This window comes from Orcinus orca, chromosome 3 (genome assembly GCF_937001465.1).
Source record: "Orcinus orca chromosome 3, mOrcOrc1.1, whole genome shotgun sequence".
NCBI classification, from domain to species: Eukaryota; Metazoa; Chordata; class Mammalia; order Artiodactyla; family Delphinidae; genus Orcinus; species Orcinus orca.
Genome location: NC_064561.1, coordinates 92,537,202 through 92,553,956, shown reverse-complemented (window position 1 = coordinate 92,553,956; position 16,755 = coordinate 92,537,202). Strand labels below are relative to the sequence as shown.

Sequence of the window (16,755 nt, the reverse complement as noted above, 5' to 3'; positions counted from 1 at the left end):
TTTTTAAAAGTTTAAGAAACTATTTAAAAATAGAAGTTGTCCACATCCCACCTTAAAATTAAACCAATTTTTATTGTCATTTTCTAAATAATAACTTGCTCATTTACAGAGAATAGACATATCTTTTCTATAAGAAAAATGAGATATAAATGAGTTATCAGAACTCTTTGTTCCTCTTAAATAAAAATTTAGGTTGGAAGGGTTTACACGAATGTTTTGTTTCTACGTGCATGAAATTTTGGGGGGGAAGCCAAGTATGAGAGAAAAGCTTAGAATACAGCACAGAGTCAAAGATCAAATTGAAAACCACGAAAGTAGACATTTAGTTCTATTGAAAACATCATTTTTATTTTAATAAGGTATTACACTCAGTTAAGTTCTGTTACCTAATTTTTAGGTAAATAAAGTACCAGGGAAAGAATGATGGAATTTTAGAGGTGTAACTTGATAATTCATTGAACGTCAATTCATGAGAGGGAAAAAAACCTGAAAAGTTGGTTCTTTACATTTATCAAGTTGTTATTAATTATTCAGATGTTTATTCATTATATATTTTCATTAATATTTTTAGGTTTTAGCTATTTTATTTCATTTTTGAACGAAATAGTATTGGATCTAAGATACTTACTGAAAGAGAAGCAAATTGTGGGGATAAGCTATTTTAACTTGTTTTGAAGGCAGAATAATTATAATTGCAAGACTCAGTGGAAGTTTATGTACTATTGATGACTTGGCCTTTTTTGTTTTGTTTGTTTATTATAAATATTGTTAAACATAGCAAAGTAAATGATATGTCATGGTGAATTCCATATTTCAGCTTCAGTAGTTTACCAAGATTTTCACCTATTTGCTTTATCTACCCCAATTATGTTTTTCTTGCTTCCTTTCTTTTTCTGTTTACATATTTCAAAAATCAGTCTCACACATCATGTCATTTTACCCTTCTGTATTTAAATATGCATCTCTTAAAAATAGAGGGATTTTTCCTACATAATCAAAATCCAATTATCAGTCCCAATAAAATAATCATTTCCCCAATTCTCAAACTATAGATTTATTTGAAACAACATCTAGGGAGGACTCATGCATTGTATTAGGGTGTCTTGTTTCTTGAATCTCTTGTGATCTAGAGCAGTTAGTTCCTCTGCTGACTTTTTTTAGGGAATGAGGTCAGTGGTATTAGATGTACCACATTCTGTATTGGTTTCTTTTTATTGCTATACCCTATGTATTTCATGGAAAATGGTGGTTAACTCTCAGGGCTTGATTAGATCCAGTGTTTTGGCAAGAATATTTTATAGGTAGTGCTATGAACTTTATATTGCACTACTTTAGGAAGTACTTAATGTCTTTTTTTTAATGTCTGGTTGTTCCACTAAGATGTATACTTTTTAAAAAATTATAAAATTCCTGACTGCCGTTTTTGCTGCATTTATTGATAGAATTTTAAAACAGAAGAATCTTAGCGTTTATCTAATTTACTCCCTTTATCTAACAGGTAAGGAAATTAAAACTCAGATAAATTAAGACTTGCCCAGGATCACCTGCCTCGTTAGTTGTAAATTTAGTACTGTCCCAAAAACCTTCTCTCCTGACTCTAGTCCTGTCTTATTTCCACTTTACCATACTGTAATTTTTAGTATGCTTTTGAAATCTATTGTATTTGGCTTTACGATATTATATGAAAGTGGAATGGAAGCGGAGTCAGTGATATTCTAGTAAAGGCCATTAGCACAGGTATATTTAATTAATTTTATAATGTTAAAAGACATTAAACATCAATATAAGACATTATAATTGTTAAGGACTTCTCCTGGACTGACATTAAAAGAGATTAGGAGTTTTGTAAGGGAATAATACTTGGGTATTTAATATTAAGTTAAAGATTTTTATAGGTTGTTTTAAATGTATTTTTGTATTATTTTAAATGTTGTTTTTGTAAGTATACTGTAATAATACAACTCTTTCATCTAAATGTAATTGAAGAATGAAATTGCCTTTTTAAATACTATTCCATAAATCAAAGTGTCATTGGAGCTTTGGTTTGAAATGGACTGTGCTTTGTATTATGAACTTATGTATAACTGATCTTTGCTTCCTCATTTTCACTCAAGAGTATTGATGAAATCTCCATCTCCAGCACTGCACCCACCTCAGAAGTACAAAGATAGAGGAATTTTACATCCTAAACGAAGCACTGATGACAGGTCAGATCAGTCTTCTGTGAATACAGACAGCAATAATTATCAAAGTCCTTGTGCTAGTCCTTCTCCTCCATCCTCAGGAAAGGTAGAGTATCAAGGATTTGTAGCAAATCTGATGTTACATATTTAAACAAAATTATAAAGTAATTGTTTTTAAGTGACTAATCATGGCCTCTGTTCTAGATATAAATAGAAGCTGACAAACTGAGTAAATATTTTAGTTTTTTCCTGCTTGCCAGGTATTTTAGGTTATTATCATCTTGGGGTGTTTTAAACCTAATAGGTCATTCACTGATGGCATGTAGCTAGGCAGTTCATGATTTCCTTTCTGTATCTTTAGAACCTTTTTTTGTTCAAAACAAATGACAAGAAGATTTTCTTAAATTAATTTTGGTTCATACCTTCAGAATTGAAAACAATAGTTTCTTTCAATTCTTAATTGATTTCTCCAATTCAATGGTTATATTAAAAAACACAAGACTGGATGGGGTTAGGAAGATAGGAAATGTTGATAAAGAATTGAGAACTATGTATCTTTTAAAAAATTTGTAATATGAATGACTTCAAATGTCTAGAATATGTTTACATTTACTTTCCTGCATTGTTAGTACCTGAGTATTCGATTAGTGTTCGTTAGCTATATGATGTGGTTCTGGTGAAAATGTCTGCTGAACTACTCTTGTTAAATAAGAGGAAAAGCAGTGTTTTTGCAGATTTGCATTCTTAGGTTTTAAGATTTTTTTGTTTTTAATTTTAAAGTGCCTTTATTAAGGCATAATTTACACAATAAAATTCACGGATTTAAACTGTACAATTGAGTGAATTTTGACGAATGTATACAATCATGTAACTGTACTATAGTCATGTAGAGAACATGCCCATCACCCCTAGATTCTGGCAACCACTAAACTACTCTTTGTTCTGGGAATTTTGCTTTTTTTGGAACTTCCTGTAAATGGAATGTATATAGCTTTTTATGACTGGCTATTTCACTTTTGAAATTCATCTGTATTATTGAGTGTATTATTAGTTTATTACTTTTTATTGCTGAGTAGTATTCCATTGTATGGATATGCCACAGTATGTTTATCTATTTACCATTGATGGACATTTGGATCATTTCTACTTTTTGACTATTATGAATAATATTCAGGTACAAATCTTTACGTGTAGATATGTTTTCTAATCTTGGGTACATACCCAGGAGTAGGTTTGTTGGGTTGTATGGTAAGTGTAACTTTACAAGAAACTACTCAACTGTTTTCTGAAATAGCTGTACTATTTTCTATTCCCTTCAATAATCTATGAGAATTCCATTTGTTCAGTATTCATAACAATACTTAACATTACTAGTCTCGTAATTTTAGCCATTCTCGTGGGTATATAGTGATACTCCACTGTAGTTTTACTTTGCATTTCCCCAGTGACTAAGGATGTTGAGCATCATTTCATGTGCTTTTTTGCCATTTCTGAATCTTCTTTGGTGAAATATCTGTGCAAATTTTTGTTAACCTCTTTACATTGTTTATTGGTTGTCTTTTTTTATTTAGTTGTAAGCGTTTCTTAGTATATTCTGGATACAAGTCTTAATTTTATGTTTTGAACATTTTTTCTAGTAGTCTGTGCTTGCATTTACATTTTCTTAATGGTGTCTTTTTTTTTTTCTCATGTAACCCATCACTTTATTTATGAGTGTTTTTAAAAATTTTTTATTTTTTATTGAGGTATATTTGATTTACAATAGTATATTAGTTTTATGTGTACAACATAGTGATTCGATATTTTTATAGATCATACTCCACTTAAAGTTGTTACAAAATAATGGCTGTATTTCCCTGTGCTGTACAATGTATCCTTGTTGCTTATTTACTTTATTTTTTTTTATATTTTTAATTTAATTTTTATTATATGTTGGAGTATAGTTGATTTACAATATTGTATTAGGTTCAGGTGTACAGCAAAGCGATTCAGTTGTCTTTTAAAGAACAAATATTGATGGAAATCCATTTAATCTATTTTTTTCTATTTTGGTTTCATCTGTTTTTTGTATTAGGGTTCATATTTTTGGTGTCCTGAGAAGTCCTTGCCTAACCCAAGATTTTCTCCTGTGCTTTCTTCTAGAGATTTTACAGTTGGAACTTTTACATGTATTGATAGGTATATGATCTATTTCATATACCTTGAATTAATTAATTTCAAGTTAATTTTTGTTTATAGTATGGGTGGGTGAACGATAATTTTTTGGTGTTTGCCTATACAGTTGTTCCAGAGCCATCTGTTGAAAAGATCTTTTTTTCATTGAATTACCTTGGCACCTTTGTCAAGAATCAATTGACCATAAATATGTTTTCTACTTATTGGACTCTATTTCATTGATCTGCATACTTCTCCTTTGCCAGTGCTACAGTGACTTGATTATATAATAGCTTCCTAGTAAGTCTTGAAATCAGTTAATGATTTTTCTCCAACTTTGTTCTTCTTTTGCAAAATTGTTTTCACTCTTCTGCAATCTTTGTGCTTTTGTATAAACTTAGAAGAAGCTTGTCAATTTCTACAGAAAAACTTTTTGGTATTTTGAGTGGAATTGCACTAAATCTATAGATCAACTTGAAAATCTACAATTAACAATTTTTAGTCTTCCAATCCATAAGCATAGCTGCATTTATTTAGATAGTCTTTAATTTCTCTCAACAGTGTTTTGTGAATTTCAGAGTTCAAATATTACAGTTTTTTTGTTACATTTATTCCTAAATAGTTTATATTTTTGATGCTGTTGTTCTTTTTAAATTTTAAGTTTCAGTTCATTGGTATCATATAGAAATACATTTGATTTTTGTATATTTATCCTATATCCTATGACCTTACTTCACTTATTAATTCTATTAGCTTTTTATGTAGATTTCTCAGGATTTTCTACATGGACAATCATGCTGTTAATAAAGGTAGTTTTACTTCTTTCCTTTCCAAAGTGAACGCCGTTTATTTCTTTTCTTGCCTTATATCTATGGCTAGAACCTGCAATAAAATATTTAATAAAGATGCTGAGAGCCCTCCTCTTTGTCTTGACCTTAGAGGGTAAATCTTAAGTCTTCCACCATTTAGTGGGATGTTTTCTTTTGGATCTAGTTTGATAAGAAGGTTTGTTAGGAATAAGCATTGAATTATACTCAGTGTTTTGTTTTTTTTACATCTATTGAAATGATAACACAATTCTTTTTTTTTTTTTGGTCTGTTAATATAATGGATTTCATTGATTGATTTTCTAATGTTTATACCTCTCTTGGTCATAATCTATTATCCTTTTAAAATATTGCTAGATTTGATTTTGTTCAATCAAAAATTTTGTTAAATGAGGGATCTTTGTTTATGAGAGATATTATTCTCTAGTTATCTTTTCTTATGTTATCTTTGGATGGTTTTGGTATCAGAATAATGCTGTACTCTTAAAGATTAGTTGGGAAGTGTTCCTTCCACTTCAATTTTTTGGAAGAGATGTATAGATTTGGTATTGTTTCTTCCTTAAATGTTTGATAGAATTCACTAGTTAAGTCATTTTTACCTTACCCTAATGTATCCTGAATCAGTATTATGCCCTTTCAGTTACAGTTTGAGAACCTTGCAATAATGTACTTTTATTTTACCCTTCAATCCATTATGTTATTGGTTTCATACATTTTTTTTCAGCATATGTTATAAATGCCACAATGTATTGCTTTTTATTTACATAGTCAATTATCTTTTTATCAAAAGTTAGGAAAATGTCCTGTATATTTACTCAATATTTACAGTTTCCTGTGCTTTTTATTCTTTTGTATTGACACGAATTTCTGTCTTGGATCATATTCTTCTGGCTGAAAACCTTCTTTTAACATTTCTTTAAGTACAGATCTGCAGGAAATGAATTCTTCTAGCTTTTGTGTGAAAATTCTTTTTCACTTTTATTTTTGAAAGATATTTTTACTGTGTATATAATTCTAGGTTGACAGTGACTTTCTTTCATTATTATAATATTAGTAGTTTACATAGTTTCTCATGAGATGTCTACTATCATTCTTATCTTTCTTTCTCCATATATAATTTGTCTTTTTTTCCCTACCTGCTTTTAAGATTTTCTTTTTCCACTGGTTTTCAGCAATTTGATTTTGATATGACTTGGTCTGGTTCTCTTTATATTTCCTGTTTAATCTGTATATTTATAGTTTCCATCAATTTTGGGAAATTTAACACCATTATTTTTCATATTTTTTTTATATCTCATCTCTCCCCCTTCTTCTCTGGAACTCTAGGTATACAAATGTAAGACTACTTGATATTGTTCCACGGGTCACTGATATTCTCTTCATTTTTTTCAGTTGTTTTTGTCTCTTTCCTTCATTTGAGATCATTTCTATTGCTACATCTTTAAATTCACTGATATTTTTATTTGTAATGTTTAATCTGATGTGCATTCTTTTTAGTGTATTTTTACTTCATATATTATATTTTAATCTCCAGAACTTCCTTTGGGTCTTTAAAAAAATACCTTCTATTTCCCCACTCATCACATTTATGTTTCCTCCACCTTCTTGAACATAGCACATAGATTTAGGATAGCTGCTTTAAATTCTTATCTCCTAATATCATCATCTGTCAGATCTCACTCTGTTCCTGTTGATTAATCTTTTTCTGGTTGTGTGTCATATTCTCCTGTTGTTTGCATTCCTTAAAATTTTGTTTGGCTGCTATATTTTTGTTGTATTTCTTTAAATAGTGTTAGACATTTTTCTGATACACAGTTAAGTTAGTTGCAATCAGTGTAATCCTTCCGGGATTTGCTTTTAGGCAGTGTTAGGGTGGATCCAGGGCAGTTTTTATTCTGATACTAATTTAGTTCCAGTACTAAGGTATGATCCTTCTGTGGGCTAATGCACTATGTATTACAAGTTCTTTCTCTTCTGTCTGGAATAAGATGAAGTATTCCCAACCGTGTGTGAGCTCTAAGAACTCTTTTCCTTTGGATCTTTCCTGGCCTCAGGTCATTTTTTCTTACCTATGTGCAGGTCACTACTTAGCCAAAAACTTCTGGGAACCCCTTCTGCAGTTCCCTGGGAGTTCTCTTCCCATGAAGCTTCCTTCTATATAGTACACTGCCATGGAAAATCTAGTTACCTTGGCCTTTAAACTCTAAGGTCTATGTCTGCAATTCAGTAAGACCATTGGATTCTGTTTGTGTTTCCCTTCCTGCATTTCCTGGAAACTGTATCGAGGCGGTAAGCTGGAGCAATTTTTGTTTTGTTTTCAGACTTCGCAAGTTTATTAAAATATTTTCTGAAAGTACATTTGGAGTGTAAATCAAAGTTGGCAAACCAGGATCCTTTCTTTCTTTCTGTCTTTCTTTTTTTGTGGTGTGTGGGCCTCTCACTGTTGTGGCCTCTCCCGTTGTGGAGCACAGGCTCTGGATGCGCAGGCTCAGCGGCCATGGCTCACGGGCCCAGCCGCTCCGTGGCATGTGAGATCTTCCCGGACCAGGGCACAAACCCGTGTCCCCTGCATCAGCAGGCGGACTCTCAACCACTGCGCCACCAGGGAAGCCCAGGATCCTTTCTTGATAAGGGATTTTGAATACTCTGAAAATGAGTGCTTGGTTTTGGCTCTTTAACCTCATTTTGATTGAGCCTTGTGTAGGTTTTCAGGCATGATAGAGCTATTTGCATTTGTTGACTGTTTGGTAAAATATTTTGGTTTATATATTTATGAAGATGTTTAATGGAGCCTATTGATTTTGAAAGGTCAAATTACCTTTCAAGAATTTATACTTCCTTTTTTAGGGCTCAAAATCTCCTTCACCAAGACCAAACATGCCTATTCGATACTTCATAATGAAGAGTAGCAATCTGAGAAACCTTGAAATTTCTCAACAGAAGGGTATCTGGTCTACAACCTCTAGTAATGAGAGGAAGCTAAACCGAGCCTTTTGGGAAAGCAGCATGGTTTACTTGATATTTTCTGTTCAAGGATCTGGACATTTCCAGGTGAGCCATCCTGAAGCAGTAAAAGGGCATTGTTCTTCTGTCTGCAGATTAGATCATTTAAATCATAGAGGTTAAAAAGAAGCTGGCTTTTTATTGCATTGGAATGCAAGAATGCATTGTGCTTGGATGAGGAATATATTGCACCTCTTCAAAGGAATGATGTATAGGGATCCCTTTACTTTTGCCTTGTTTTACCAGAGCTTTTCCAGATAAACAGTTTTTCCTTTTGAGACAACTTTAGATTTACTATTTCTCAGGTGGATTAAAAGTAATGAGAAGCGTGACTTTTTGATAAAATGTTTATTTTAAATAGGCCAAAGAGATTAGTTTTGACTGTCAGGAAACTGAGTGTGTTTCTTAACTCATCTTTATTTGATGTATATCTGAATTTATAAAATAATGAATTATTATTTGATATTATTATCATTTTTGGAATTAAAAACCCAGAAGTTACATTGTATCCATTTGTAATGGATAAATGTGGGTTTAGAACTATGATATATTATTTAGAAAATATCTGTTTGTATTTGAAATTATATTAGAAGGCTGGAATTGGTCTCTCCTCTAAAATTTGCTAATTCATCTTTTTATAAAAAACAATGGGTGGCTTTCTGGATTTTTGTTATATATTATTTTTATATTACATTTTTACCTTAAAATAAAAAAAAAACAACTCAGAGTTTCTCAGATAAATTGAATTCAGAGTCTTAATGTCATCCTCACCTTCACCATTTCCCCTCATTTTACCCACAGGGATTTTCTAGAATGTCTTCTGAGATAGGAAGGGAGAAGAGTCAGGACTGGGGTTCAGCTGGACTAGGAGGAGTGTTTAAGGTGGAGTGGATACGAAAAGAAAGTCTTCCCTTTCAGTTTGCACACCATTTACTCAATCCTTGGAATGACAACAAGAAAGTCCAGATAAGCAGAGATGGGCAGGTATGCAATGGCATTTAATATTTTTCTTCCACTCTTCTTTTTGTTTTGTTTGGCTGTTATTCAGTGATTTGTTTGAGGAGCAAATGCAAGAATACAAATTGTATATTCTGTGTGCACATGGGGAGATAATGGTTCAGATTTGTAAAAGTGCTAGTTAAAAGCCTACTTTCAAATGTGCCTGACAGAGCTCACTGTTTTTTTTTAACATTTTGTAAATTTGACTTTGCTCTGTCATTGCATATATAAAATCTTTCATAAGTCAATTCTTGGAGGTTCCTGTTTAACTAAAGATATGATCAAAACCTAGTGTAATTCTGAAGTTATTTCACTAAAGTCTAAGGATAACAACAGTATCTAAGTTCTTTATGGCTTTAACTAATGATATAACATAAATAATAACCTTTTAATATTTTTGTGGCTTGTTTTATTTTTATTATGCTTTGCTTTGCCTTCATGATGCTGCTATGTATTTTAAACTAGTTAAGGTGATGGGAATTAACATATATTGATATATTGACTACTGGGCTAGCTTCTTTATATGAGGTAGTTCAATTCTTAGGCCTAAAATGAGTTATTAGCCAAATATTTTATAGGAGAAAATAGATTCAGAGAATCTATCTAGTCTTGCCTAAGGTCACATCTAATACTTTATTTGAACAAGTGTGACTCAGTTCAAATCACCATATGAAAAGTGTTAGGGTTCCTTTTAAGTGCACATGATGTCACAAGGGGACTATAAATGCTCTTTTCAAATATATAAAAATATTTTCATTTTTATTCTATAATAATGATTTTGAAATAAGTCACGTTCCTTATAGTCATCCAAGATAGTTTCTTGAGAAAAATACCCCAAACATCTAATATGCTAAGTATCACCATAAACCTTTGGAAGTTTAAGCTGAGTGCTTTTGCTAAATCTCCATGAAAACAAAATTCATTATTTCCAGAAGAAAAAATTGCAGAAGAACTCCCTGGAAATTTCTTACCATTTTGTCACAGAGAGTTGCAATATTTGCAGGTTAACTACAATCTTGGAAATCTGGAAGTCAATTCTGAATCTTAACGAAAAGAATTAGAGCAATGCATAACATAGGAGTTTAGCATGTTCTTGTAGAAACATGGAATTTGATTTGATTTTCTTACATTTTTATCAGTATAGGTTTTGATGATAAAAAATTCAGTCTAGTCCTTTTTATGTTCATTCTGACTTTTGGTTTATCTAGGAACTAGAACCTCAGGTTGGTGAACAGTTGCTCCAGTTATGGGAACGCCTTTCATTGGGAGAAAAAACCACAACTGATTGACATTCAGGTTATACCATACTTGACTTTGAGTACTGGCAGTATTTGTGATCATTAAGGATATCTTTCAGATTATTTATCTTTTCTTTTTTTCTTCTTTTTCTTCCTCTTCTTCTTCTTTTTTTTTAACCCTTCCAGACTTCTTAGCTTCAGAAGAACATCATGCCTACTCATAACCACTGAATGCACTGACTTCCAAAAACTGAAATGGGGTTGTGTGTTATTCTGAATGGGCTTTTCTGGTTGAAAGTGTTGCTTTAGAACCACCATCTTCATATAAAAGAGAAAAGGATAATTTAATTTTTATAGTGATCATAGGGAATGATTATATATTTGTTAATATGTTTATAATTGAATGAAATAGAGTTAGTTTCATTATTTAACACAATAGCAGTTAAACATACTTAATTTGAAGTTAAACATTTCATTTGTTTGAAACACTGACTTAGAACTCTTATTGGTGATTTTTTTTAACGCAGAGTAAATTGTTTACTTTTAAGAAAGGTCTGACTATATCTGTCCATCTGAGCAACATTTTAGAAGAGTCAACTCTAAAGATTTATCATTAAAAAACAAGCAAAGAAAAGCAAATGACCAAAATCTAAAAATGTCCCTTTCAAAAATAATGTGTGCTGATTAAGGACTATTCATTGTGCCATTTTTAACCTGAGGCACATTAAGGAAGAAAAAAAAAGAAAGGATGTTCTTTTTTTGCAACTATGAAATGCAGTAAAAATTGAAGAAAGGCAGAATTCCTCCCTGACTTTGATCAGATCAGATTAAGTGCTTAGTTTTATTCCTGGTACTACCTCTTTTAACCTGATGTGTCCCAAACATTCTTTTCTCCTACATTACAGTCGTCAAACATCTCTGATATAAAAACAGTGATTATGATCTCTTTGTTTTGGCTAGAGAAAGTTGATTTAGACAGGTTAAAAATTTAAGTAAATTATACAAGTTGAAAAGAAATGCTCTTAACAGTTACTGGTAGCTTGGTTTCTCTATGTCTTCCAAACTGAAGCCTCCAAACGCCACAATTCTAAATGCCTTCTATTTGTTTTCTAGTACTTTTTATTCTACTTATGTTTCCAGGTAAGATTTCTCTTTTTTTGCATTTGTGGTTTAATAAATGGTGGATAACTTTTTGTAAACCCATGTTAGTGCCAACTCTCATGTATTTCTTTGCCATCTCAGAATTATTTGGTTTGCTCTCTTTACCACAATTGTCTATGAAGTTTCCTTAGACGCTTTCTGAAGGGAAATAGAGGTACAGGGAGAAATCAAAGAAATGTCTTGGTTACTGAGTTCTAAATAGAACAGGTTTGATAGCACTTCTCATGATGCAGTTGGGTCATTGCCATGTAACAAAAAACCAACATGAATATGATTTAAAGACAAAAAGAAAACTCTAAGTCCTCTGCTTCTGTATTTGACAACAAAGAAGTGAAAAATCATGGGTCAACATAAAATCTTGGGAACTCTTCTACTTTCTCTGGGAGAGCATTATATGTTGGTGCATTAGTTTAAAATGTCGGCTGTGACTTTTGCCTGTATTTGTAGGTACAGGATTTTTGTTTGTTTTATACTTTGAAACATAACTGTAAATTAAGCCTATGTGAATTATGTTCCACTATATGCGTATTACACTTCTTTTCCTATTAGAGCAAGTTGTGGTTTTCTGATAATGGATACATTTTGTTTAGGTACATATTTAGCAGTTCACAGTGTCCTAATTTGGAAGTAAGAACTTCTAAAAAATAGAAGTTGTTTTAATTTCCATCTGTTTTCTAATATATATCCCTGTATGTAAATGATGAGTTTGTTGATATTTAAGATGAACACAATTTGAATGTAATTAAAATGCTGTTTTTTGGAAGAGATGAACTTTAAACATACTTATTAAATGAAGTTCTGTTAAATCATTAAAATTTTGTTATTTCTGACACTATATAGTAGGACTAAGGTAACAATGATCAACAATACCCCTTGAGATATTAATGAATTTCATACACTTTGAAGAATACTAAATTGCAATAGAAGGTGATGGCCTCATATCAATACCTCCCCCTCAAAAAAAAATTGCCTTATTACGATAGGGGAATGGGGAAAATCCCAAGACGTGTTTTTATATAAAATCCTTTGCTTATTAATAGAATATGTAGCCGTGGACCTTTTGTTCTCAGGACACTGCATGATGGTACTGCATTATTGCATCCACTGAACAACCCAGCTTCACTCTACCAATTACAGCAAAGATAGACAATAAGGAAAGAATAATCTCAAATGAGTACTTCAAGAAAAGGCATGTTCATTTAAGAATTTATGCTCAGAGACTCATTCTTCACCATTTAAAACCTTATATCCTGAGACAGAGAAAGTGTTAAGGAATAAGTCAAATGAACTTAACCCCTGAATCAACACCAGGGTGAAAAACTGGACACATAATTCACAAGTGGCCACACCTCTCAGTCTGAATAAGCTTCCCGCAGCACAGATCCTCACTATGCTCCTGAATTCTCCATGATTCCTCTCTACCCAGAGGACCATACAGTGCAGTCAGTATAGCCAGGGCCACTGGATGCATCATGGTCTTTCTAGCCAAAAATGAATTTCTACTTGGCTGTCTAATAAAATGTCAAATTCTGTATATTCAAAATTGAACTACAGTTCTTTCCCCACAATCTATTCCACTTAAAGCTGTCCTATTTTCAATTGATGCCAGTTTCATTCTTTTGGTTGTTCAGGCCAGAAAACTTGGAGTCATCCATGATTCCTTTATTTCTCTCAAACTAATCCATCAGAAAATTTTCTTGGCTTCACCTTCAAAATATATCTAGACTCCAGCTGTTTCTCACCACATGTGTCATAACTACTCTGGACTGAGCCACCATCATTCCTAAGATGTCTTCCCTTTTCTCCTGTTCCTCATGCCACCAATCTGTTTTCAACACAGAAATCAGTAGTCCTTTAAAAACATTAAATCAGTTCATATTACTCTGTTGCTCAAAACCCTTCAGCGACTCCCCATTTCGCTCAAAGCCAAAGTCCTTATAATGGTATAAGCACCTTTTATGATCTGGTCCCCCATTACATCTCTGAACTTCTCTACTCTACTCTCCTCCTCTGCTCATTCCACTTTAGCCACATTGACCTCCTCACTATTCCTTGAATATACCAGGCACCTTCCAGCATCAGAGACTAGTTTTAGCTATTCACTCTGCCTACTCTTCTCAGAATATCTGTTTGGCCAATTAGTTGTGTCATCATTCAGTGTTAGGTTTACTGTAAATGTTTTAAAAAATTTATTTAACTTCTAGAATTAACAAACAGTAAAATCAAATTTTTCTTAGATGTATAGCTTTATGAATTTTAACACATGTACAGATTTATGTAACTTCCACCACAATCAAGATACAGTTCCATCACCTCCAAAACTCCCTCATGCTACCCCTTTGTAGTTATATACCCTTAACACCTGCCAGCCATTGGTCTGTTCTCTGACATTTCTAGCTTTCTCCTTTTGAGAATATCATTTAAATAAATCATACAGTGTGTAACCTTTTGGGTCTGGTTTCTTTCACTCATCATAATGCCTTTAAGAGTGATCCAAGTTGTGTATATCGAAGTTCATTTCTTTTTATCGTGAGTAGTATTCCATTGTATAGAATGTGCCACATTTTGTTTTTAACCATTTACTTGTCAAATGGTATTTAGATTGTTTTCCATTTTGTGTGTGTGTGTGTGATTATAAGTAAAACAGCTAAACATTTGTGTACAGTATTTTGTGTGGAAATATGTTTCCATTTCTTGAGTAAATACCTAGGACTGGGATTGCTGGATCATATGGTAAGTGTATGTTTTATTTTATAAGAAACTGCCAAACTGTTTTCCAGAGTGGCTATACCATTTTTCATTCCTACCAGCGATGTCTTAGAGTTCTTGGTTGCTCCACATACTTGACAGTACTTACTATTGCTAGTATATTTTATTTTCATCATTCTATTAAGTGTGTGATAGCATCTGATCATCGTTTTAAGTTGTATGTCTCTAATGGCTATTAATATTGACCATCTTTTCATGTGCTCTCTTAGTCTCTTTAGGATGCTATAACAAAATACTACAAATTGTGTGGCTTGTAAACAACCAAAATTTATTTCTCATAGTTCTGGAGCCTGGAAGGCCAAGATCAAGGTGCCAACATGGTTGAGTTTGGGTGCAAGCCCTCTTCCTGCTTGCAGATTGCTGACTTCTTACTGTGTCTTCACATGGTAGAAGGGGATTTTAAAGGCACTAATCTCATTCATAAGGGCTCAGCCCTCATCGTCTAATCACCTGCCAGAGGTCCCAGAAAGATTCCTAATATCATCACATTGGGCATTAGAATTTCAACATAAGAATTTTGAGGGCACACAAACATTCAGCCTCTAGCAGTCACCCTCCATCTTTGGTGAAGTGCCTGTCTAAGTGTTTTGACCATTTAAAAATTAAATCATTTGTTTTCTTACTGTTGAGTTTGGGGATTTCATTATATTTTTGGAATACAAGTTCTTTGTCAGATATGTGATTAAAAATTTATTTTTCTCTCTGTAGCTTTTAATTCTCATAACAGTATTTTTTGTATTTTTAAATTTTTTTAAAAAATCAGTTTTTTTCTTTTATGAATCATGATTTAGGTGTCATCTAAGAAGTCTTTTGCCTAATCCTTAGTCATGAAGATTTTCTCCTATGTTTCCTTCTAAAAGTTCTGTAGTTATATGTCTTATATTTAGATTCATGATCCATTTTGGGTTAATATTTGTACAGGTTGTGATATTTAGGTTGAGGTTTATTTTTAATGCATATGAATGTCCAGTGGTTTCATTGTTGAAAACTTTACCTTTATTGAATTGTCTTTGCACCTTTGACAAAAATCAGTTTGCCTATTTCTTTGGCTCTATTTCTGGACTCTCTATTATGTCCCATTGATTTATATATTTGTCCTTCACCAATACTGAAGTCTTGATTATTGGTGTTTTAGAGTAATTTTTAAAAATTGGGTAGTGAGGACTTGCACTTCTAACCAAGATGGGGAGTAACATGGACCGTATTTACTTTCTTTCCTGAAACAACATTAAAAAAATAAGACAAAATACATGAAGCTGCAGTTTTCAAGACACTGGACATCAGGTGAAGGACAGTAATTCCTGAGACATAGGAAACAAACAAGGTGAGTCCTACAATTGCCCAAGCTTACTGCCTCAGAGGGTTTCCAGACTGTGGCATAGGGAGGGGAACTGAAGCAGAACTTGAAAGTTTCTGAGTTGAGGAGACAGAGGTTAGAGTGGGGAAACCAGAGCAGCTAGAGTTCATAGAAGAGAAGACCAGAGAGGGTAGAACTGCATAGCAGGTGAACCCCAGAGATCTGTCGGTCTCCGTGGAATACTCATCAGAGTGCCGATCAGGTCATGCATGCACAGAAACTGCCTGAGGTCAGGAAAAGAACCATCTGAAAGGATTAAAGGGAATAGTGCCTGGTGCTTATAAAAGGCTAGTAATAGTAACTCTTCTCACTAGCCAGACTTGTAAAAATTCAAAAAAAGGCAGAAAAGAGGAAAAAAGAAAGAACAAATGGAAATAACAAATGGAAACAAAATAAATAGAAAACAAATAATGAGATGATAGACTCAAACATAACAAAAGCAATAATCATATTAATGTCTAAAAATCCCAGTTAAAAGGGAGAGCTTGTCAGACTGGATAAAAAAAAAAATCAAGACTCAATTACATGATGCCTACAAGAAATATACTTTAAATATGAAAACAAATAGGTTAAAAGTTTTAAAAAATGGGAGAAGTTATACCATGCTACTATTAGTAAACAAACAAACAAAAACCTAGAATGGCAGTAGAATTCAGAGCAATGACTGTAAAGACAGGGTTGAAGACAGGCAGTTAGTAATAATACAAGGATCAATTGACATAATCCTAAATATGTAGGCACCTAATTAAAAGAGCTTCAAAATACTTAAGTGAAAGTTGATAGAACTGAAAGGATAAGTTCACAATATTGTCAGATTTCAATACCTCTCTCTCAATAGTTGATAGAAAAAGTAAGCAAAAAATCAGCAAATATATTGTAGACTTGAAGAACACTATCAACCAAATTGACCTAATTAACATTTATAGAACTTACCAACCAACAGCAGCAGGATATACACTCTTTTCAAGTACACACAGAATATCATGATAGACCACTTTGTGGACCATGACACAAATCTCAATACATTTATTTATTAATTTATTTTTTCTTGTGGTAAGAGCATT

At 32.6% G+C, this 16,755-nt stretch overlaps 1 protein-coding gene across 3 annotated transcripts in view; it reads left to right on the top strand.

Moving 5' to 3' along the window:
- YTHDC2 (YTH N6-methyladenosine RNA binding protein C2) overlaps window positions 1–15,559 on the top strand; it is a 69,518-nt gene extending 53,959 nt beyond the window's left edge. For 2 of the 3 annotated variants that reach the window (XM_033423784.2, XM_033423783.2), the window contains exons 26-29: window positions 2,115–2,289; window positions 8,012–8,215; window positions 8,969–9,151; window positions 10,375–15,559. In XM_033423784.2, coding sequence (XP_033279675.1) covers window positions 2,115–2,289; window positions 8,012–8,215; window positions 8,969–9,151; window positions 10,375–10,455 — 643 coding nt within the window. In that variant the 3' untranslated portion in view covers window positions 10,456–15,559. The remainder of the gene's footprint in view (window positions 1–2,114; window positions 2,290–8,011; window positions 8,216–8,968; window positions 9,152–10,374) is intronic. The other variant, XM_004267460.3, reaches the window with a different exon arrangement.
- The last annotated feature ends 1,196 nt before the right edge of the window (window positions 15,560–16,755 follow it).